The following is an 8,055-nucleotide window of genomic DNA, read 5'->3' as shown; positions in this document are numbered from 1 at the left end:
ACTTGCAGTCTGATCACACTTTCTGGACCTACCTGCTTCATCCTGATGCCCTGCCTTTGGATGGAGGTCTTTTTAAATGGAAACCAGTCACTGCTGCTGAAGATGGTGAACAGTCTGAAAATCCGTTAAGGTACTGTGAAGAGTTCAACTTAAAAACTATGAAGAAGGATTTGGACTTGTTACAAATGGCTTAGGACTACAGCTGCCATGAACAGTTTGTGCCTACAAGCGTCCATCAGTGAACCGTTGATAACCTCAACCAATGATGGAACTATAATAAATGGACATTCAGATAAGGAACGGTTCCCTTTTGAGTCTGGATCCTCTTAAGGTTTCTTCCTCATAACATCTTGGGTAGTTTTTCCTTACCACTGTCATTACTAGCTTTCCTCATTATGATAAATTTAAAATGGATAAACTTGTATAGACTGATTTCTACATTTAAAAGTTATATTCTTAACCTATTTTAACCCTATAAAGCCACATGTTAAAAATGCTGTACAAATAAAAAACATTGGAATGAAAAGGAATCAGTGTAATGCAGCAGTGCAGAACAGCAGCTGCACTAAACATGCTGCAGTTTGGTGTTAAGTGTTTCTTTAAAAAACTAAAGCTGGACACATTTAAGCAAGTGTGACCCTGCATCCAGAGCATGATTCACATTAATGAAATCGTAAATTAGTAGTAAAACTGGGAGTGCTGCCCCTCAGACTGTTTCATTGTTGCCTCTCCGCACTGCACGTTAATAGATGTGTAAAGAATGTGAATGCCCAGAAATGCTTGTCTGGTAGATGTTTTCTCCTATGATGTATACTCCTTGGAAAAAAGGGAAACAGCAATGCCCAAAGCCACCCAGTACGGCTTGGTGGGGCATGTGAGAAAAAATTCTGAAAGGTTAAAGACAATGGAAAAAAAAGTGTGTCTTTTGAAACGAAGACTGTCTAGTGCTGCAACATTTTCAGGAACACCCGAGGGGGTTGCATCATAAAGGAGCTGCTTGTAATTTTTTAAAGCCTTCTGCTGACAAGTCTTTCCCTTCCCACCATCTAGCCCCACCCACTCTGTTGAAAATGCCTTTTAAGGAATGATGAGCAGAACTGAGTAGCTCTGTCAAGGCTGAGTGCAAAGCTAATTTATCAGGGTAGAAAATGTATTTCAGGTATCTATCAAATTATATGCATGAATACAGCAAGTTATAACTTGAAACAAGTAAGCCATAAAGGAGTACAAACAGACAGTGGTTATAAGCAACATACGTCTACATCGGTCGGTTCAAACTAAAATACATTGGATTTATAAAAATGTATTTTATTCTAAATTACAAATAAAACACTAAAAACTTACACTCCAATGCAATATTATTAGGCGAATATTACACATAATTCTACAATAATAGTGAAGTGTGGAAGCATCCTGGTTGCTGGGCGAAAGTTAGAAAGTTCAGGGCCATTTCATAGTCAGGAAAAAACAGCATGTTTCACTCGATTCATATTTCCTCAGCTTTCTGTTAAGAATGTCAGTGAATGGGTGTACTTGTGTCCGAGTATAGTGCTTGTGCAGAAATGCATTTATGTTTTCATGTAAGCGCTGGTTCATTTGGTTGCTCCGCCGAGCTTGTCGAGAACTTTCAGGCCCTTTTCCTCGTACTCGGCTCTCGACAGCCAGAACGACTCTTTATCTTTCATGATGTTGGCCAGCACGGCTCCACCCATAAACACCATGTGCTTACGGCGAGGGGGGTCCTCGATGCGGATCTTAAACTTCTGCAGGAAGACAAGGAGAGAAAGTGATGAGTGAGTAAGACAGCGAGTGTTGTGGGGTTTGATTATGTAGCCTGAAGGTGGGTGGAATATTGTTGCATAAGCAACTTTTTTTTTTTTTTGCTTTAATAATGATGTGTGCTATAAATAGCTTCCTAGGAAATGCCATATTTTGTATATCAGTTGCTGTTAGATTGTGATTCCTTCATGGCCTTGATATGAAGTTAAATGCACTTGATCTGTCAATGATTATAAATCATATTACAGTTGTACAATAAATTTGAGTACCTAGATGGAATAGTAAAGACCTCTCTAACGATGGAAAGGACAATTTATGATTGATTAAATTAAGATAAGTCCTGAATATCCAGAAAATTTCATTATTAAAGAAAGTGTTAGCATACTGAGAGCTTTTCCGTGTCTCCTTTCAGCACTCGTTCTAGGTACAGCTGCTTGAGTTCCCTTTCCAGGCGAGAGGGCAGCCCGGGATACATGGTAGACCCTCCAGACAGCACGATATGCTTGTACAAATCAGCTCTGCCGAGGAACATAATTAAACATGTAAGAGTCAAATAGGAAAAAGATTTCCAAAACTGCAGGAAAAACCCATTTGGAATAACTGCACATCTTGTAACTGCATACTACTTTTTGAGCTGTTTGTAATAAAAATTTTATTATAATAAATATATATATATATATATATATATATATATATATATATATATATATATATATATATATATATATTACATGTGTAGCTAAAAATGTGTCTGCCAAAATGCCGTAAATGTTTAAATAGGATTAGCAGAAAAACAAATGTCATTCTGTGTACAAAACCAGTTTGATTTGATATCTTTACTGCCGTCATCGTTACATTTGTTACATTTACATCCGTAAAACAGTTCATCAATTCCAACAGATTATACATTTTCTTTTAGATTTATCCACTGTTAGTAGGTGAAATGTGTTTTTCTTTGACCAAAGACACTCATAATTGCTTGTAGTAAAATGATGTATTCTTAGAGCAGCTAAAATGCGTATATATCTGACCTGAGATCGATGTCAGCAGCCTGGATAGTATTGAAGAGAAGCTCGGCAACTCCGACTCCCTCTATGTTGATAAGATGTGGCTGGAAAAGTGCCTCTGGGGCGCCAAATCTTTCTCCACCAACCTTTATATTACGCCCATCTGGCAGCTAATCCAAAGTGATCAATGTTAAACATTTAAACGTTTACTTGTACGGTATTATGCACCAGATACAGTTTATTATTTCTGCATTTATATCACTTTATATTTCAGTTCGTAATGTTTGTGTGTCGCTGTGCTTTTACCGTGTATGACTCCACCATAAAGGTTGTCTCATTGGACAGTTTCTGTTCTTGTTCTATGTTATAACCAACAAAGCACAATTTCTCCTTCAGCATGCGAACTGTCTCAAAGTCTGCTGTTTGGTTGAAGGCGTAGCCCCTCAGCAGCAACAACTGGCAGAGTGGAAGGAAAAAGATCAGCAAACATACTATCAAAAATACTATAGTTTGTAATTGTTTCATGTTCCAAACTGATCATGCTTAGCTTCCAAGAGCCCATGCTGTCATGCTCTGATGTAGCTGGCATTACATTTTTTTTTATTTTAACAAAGCAGAGAGTTAGTGAAATGAACACACCTTGATGAGGTAACGTGTGATGTCACGTCCTGCGATGTCGAGTCTGCGTGTCAAGTGGGGAAGGGAGAAGCCCTCGTACACAGGACAAATATGAGTAACACCATCACCTGAGTCCACAACCACACCTGTCAGGAGACCTGAAATATAACTAGGGTTAGCACTTCAATCTTATACATGCACAGTGTTGAGCATTTTTTTAAATCTTTAACTAGCTTGATTAGCTACTATATACATATGTATGATCAGATCTGAAGAAATTCCTTCCATCACCATCTTGACCTTTGTCTCACCTTGTGCGTAGAGTGTCAGCACAGCCTGGATGGCGATGTAAATGCCATGGAACTTGTAAGTCTCAAACATGACCTCTGCAATTTTCTGCCGGTTCTTCAGAGGATTCAGAGGTGGTTCAGTCAACAGCACTTTACAGTTAGATGGATTAATGTTTAGACGATCTGGTCCAAAAGTGTGATCCCACAAGTGGAGCATGTCGTCCCAGTTCCGTACCATCCCGTTCTCCATGGGATAGGAGACCTCCAACATTGAGCGGCATTCGCTGGCTTCCTCCCCCACCATCAGGTCCTACAGGTTGGGTTATGGTGTACATATGTAGACTGTGTTGTTACTATGTACATTGTTGTAATCACAGTATTGTTGTCATAATTTTTAATATTGCACCAGAACTGTATACATCACATTATCGAAGAATAACATGATGTTTAAAATGCACATACAAATATAATGGTCAGGTGTCCACAATATTTTGTCCATTTAGAGTATGTAGTATTTTGTACTTTTAAACAGAACGTATCTGCACAGTCAACTTCTCCAAAAGGATTTTATCATGTTTAGTAATGTGAAGGTTTATTGAAAATTTTTGACTGGAATGTTTCACTGAACTGCTATTAACAATACAGTATAATATTTTTTTTACAGTAAATGTACATGTGTTCAGGGTATCATTTCTCTGGGTTGAAAGGTTAAACAAATGTCATGTTTACTTCTCTAATAAAGCTGTTTGTTTTTTTATTTATTAAATGATTTAAAAGAGGAAATGACTCCTAAGATAGGACTGTATAATAAAGCATTGCTCTTCTGTGAGACTTACCTTGATCACAATATTCCCCACTTTAGTGTCTGAGCGTATGACTGGACGCCCTACAAGTGCTGGGAAGATGTGCTCTGGGAAATTGGACCCAGCAAAACCACACTTGACAAACTACAAAACAATGGGGGGAAATATTACATTTGCAACTGTGTGGAAAACAATTATATACATATTTTATGCAGTGGTTGTAAAGGAACTGAAATTGTTTTTAAGCAGAAGTACTTTTTGCTCAGTTTGAAAAGGAATCCAAGTAATCATATAGAAAGTACAACTTTACAAGGGCATCCTAGATGTTTCCTTCTACCAGATGACAAATATATACAACCTAGAGTCCCATAGCATGGGAAAGAATGCCTTATATCTAACAGTGAACAAAAAACAAGTATCCTCAGCACTATGCATTTCAGGGTCATGCAGAAGTCAGGTTCCCCATCATTGTATGGGAAGTGGTATCTCAGTGGTTAAGATGTGGTCCTTCTGATCAGAAAGTCATGGGTTCAATTCTTCACACAACCAAGGTGCCACTGCTGGACCCCTGATCAAGGTCTTTAAACCTCAACTGCTCAGTTGTATAAATGGATAATGGGATAAACTATCTCCGGATGAATGCAGCTGCCAATTATATTACACCATCTTTCTGAGAGGAATCTCTAATAAATCCTCAACACAACCAGCATTCTCTTCTTGTCATTCTGACTTTTTCAGTGCTGCCTTCTTTCCTTCACTCTAAAGTTTGACACAATTCAGAAGTGTTCTGACTTGCCTGGACGGGGAAAACACATTCCTCCATGCACAGATTAGAGATTTACCTAAAAATGGCACATACGTAACAAAACAGCCCCCGAAAAAAAACCAATGTAGAGCGGTTATATAAAATAACTTTTAAATGACTTTCGACTTTTAGTAATAGTTATATGAGTTGTAACATATCCAGAAATTCAGAAACGGTAGTAGACAGGAAAGAAGTATCTAGAACCTAAAATGTCAGAGTTTCTAGAGAACGATCAAGGGTACAACTCTGATTAAAGAATCTATAGAGGTGTTTGTGAATTACTATTTATTATCTACACTTTTGTATCTTTTTTACCGATGTTTAACGATGGATGGATGGATGGATGGATGGATAGACAGACAGACAGACAGACAGACAGACGGATGTCGATCCCAAAGGGAAATTGTGAATAAGAACTGTAACTATCTATCTTTCCATTTTCTATCTATACATGTTGCTTCCAATTATAAAGATAAAGAAGATACATAAATAAAGATTAAAAATAGTAAATTATAAACCCACCTGCAAGTAGAATACTTTATTAATCCCACCTCACACTCAATCACCTTTGGGATTAATAAAACACTCTATGGGTGTGTTCATGAGTTACTATTTTGGATCTTTATTTTTGTATCTTTTTGCAACATGGACAGACAGACAGACAGACAGACAGACAGACAGACAGATAGATAGATAGATAGATAGATAGATAGATAGATAGATAGATAGATAGATAGATTATTAATTTTATTAAATGACAATCAACTTTTGGATTATTAAAGTATTCAATTTTTGGGTGTGTTCATGAGTTAATATATTGGATCTTTTCTGCTGCATCTTCTTTATCTTTATATTTGTACAACGGAAGCAACATGTCCTTGTGTGGTATCTTTAATTCTGATTTTTCAGAACGGACATTCCTTGATTTAAATCACAGGAAATGTGCACTGGCTATAAAATTGTACAATGGTCTGTATTTATTTATTCACTTTTTTGCAATGTGGTTGTTTTGGTATTGGTTCTACACTAAACTAGTAAAGTTCCTGATATTTTACCCCTCTGTTGTAAAAATGTTACAAGGACATAGCATTAATGAGACTTCCGCATGTGGCAGCACTTCCTGATTTTTTGCCCAATCAGTGTGCTCTTCTTTTCTGCACCACCTTTTAAGGCCATGTGGGTTTTGAAACCACAGGTTCCTCAATGAACAAGTCCAAACAGATCAGCAATTCTGTATGCAACAACGCCCTGTGCATACTGCAACAAAAAAAAAGCATTCAGTGCAAAACACTGCAAATGTATAAATCCCAAATACAGTAATAAAAAACAAATCGTGCAGCTTAAAGTGGAAATATTAATGAGTTAATAAGTATTATTATGCAAAACCTACATTGGAAACATGTAAATGTATATATAATTAGATACATGCATACTTGTAATTACTTAAATTTCATTGTCACAAAGGAAGACATGATTTCCTTCGTAAGATTAAATAGTTTTAAATTAATTCTTTCCCAACTGCAGGTAGTAGTAGATATATATACACTTACCCCAGTGCCATTATCACAAACCACCACTTTTCTCCCTGCGCTGTCCATCCTCCCCCAGCTCAGGGCAGATCACAACCTCAGCAGTAAAAATTGTCTTTTTCCCTACAGCTGTAACAACATAAATATGTAGAAATAACACAATCCCAGAGTAAATTCTTGTTGAAAGCTTGTACTCCTCTTCAGTCACTGGACTCTGGGGAGATGTGAGAGAGTGAGTGAGTGAGGTATGGGGCAGGATACAGCAGGACAGCAGTCACTCCCACTGACATGCCTCCCAACCTGCAGCCAGGAAAAGGTGAGGATTTCAGTCCTTTTTTCTGATCTAAAAGGTTTTCTTTTCACATCTAATTGTGGTATTAGATCCCATGGTGTGAATATCAGATTGTATATCAAACTTAGATCAAACTTTTTTACATGCTTGCTGATACTGATCAGCCTTGCATATATATACAGTATTTATTTATGAATGCAATCACACTCAAAAATGTGTAGGTTTTATTTTCAAATAATCATTCTCTACAAAAAGTAAATAAAAACCTTTAAGCATTCTCCAGCTAACAAAATGCCTAGCCTCTTTTTTTTGTAGATTCTTCAGACACTTTTTCATTCAGCTGGGAGAAAGCGAAACGTTATGATTGAGATCAATGTTGGACGCAATTCTTCAAATTTCATGTATTCAAAGTATGCTCTCTTTTTTTTTTTTTTTTTACATCGCTGCTGATTATTACATTTTAATCCTTACAAATTACAGCTTTGCGCATCCAGATGAGTCATGGCTAATTTCACTGTTGGTTATTTGGTTGAAGAAAAGAAGAATTAAACTGAAATGGCCTATAATTTGTAATCACGTCACCTACACAACAAACTGCGTATTACTCCATCAAAGGTTATGTCAAAATAGATTGCCAAGGGTGCTAGAATTAGTGAGAGGTTGTCAATTCTTTACCCTGAGTAGTCACACAAACACTGGACTCCAGGGATAAGGTGGGTGGGGGATCTAAACTGTCAGTAGAATCATGTTGACTGGCTTCTGTGTAGATTAAAATAGATAACATGTTTATTACCTAGGTTTAGTGAGGTGAAGTGTGAAGCAGCTATTATTGCAATTAATATTGCATTGGAATTAAAAATTTCAAGGAAAACATGAGACGATGGAGACTAAAGACAATAAAATGATCAACATGTGGCCATGCAGCTTGTAAA

General features: G+C 37.1%; 1 protein-coding gene across 1 annotated transcript; it reads right to left on the bottom strand.

Moving 5' to 3' along the window:
* Window positions 1–1,271: 1,271 nt before the first annotated feature.
* zgc:101810 (uncharacterized protein LOC493612 homolog) lies at window positions 1,272–7,069 on the bottom strand. The gene is made up of 8 exons (XM_046850967.1): window positions 6,853–7,069; window positions 4,531–4,641; window positions 3,716–4,004; window positions 3,426–3,562; window positions 3,093–3,242; window positions 2,811–2,956; window positions 2,165–2,297; window positions 1,272–1,763 (listed from the first exon to the last, which is right to left on the bottom strand). Exons 1-8 carry the CDS (start codon window positions 6,898–6,900, stop codon window positions 1,593–1,595), a joined length of 1,185 nt encoding a protein of 394 aa, XP_046706923.1. The 5' UTR covers window positions 6,901–7,069; the 3' UTR covers window positions 1,272–1,592.
* Window positions 7,070–8,055: the final 986 nt, after the last annotated feature.

The sequence above is a fragment of the Silurus meridionalis genome, chromosome 6 (genome assembly GCF_014805685.1).
Source record: "Silurus meridionalis isolate SWU-2019-XX chromosome 6, ASM1480568v1, whole genome shotgun sequence".
NCBI classification, from domain to species: domain Eukaryota; kingdom Metazoa; phylum Chordata; class Actinopteri; order Siluriformes; family Siluridae; genus Silurus; species Silurus meridionalis.
Note: the sequence above shows the minus strand (reverse complement) of the source record. Positions and strands in the feature narration are given on the sequence as shown.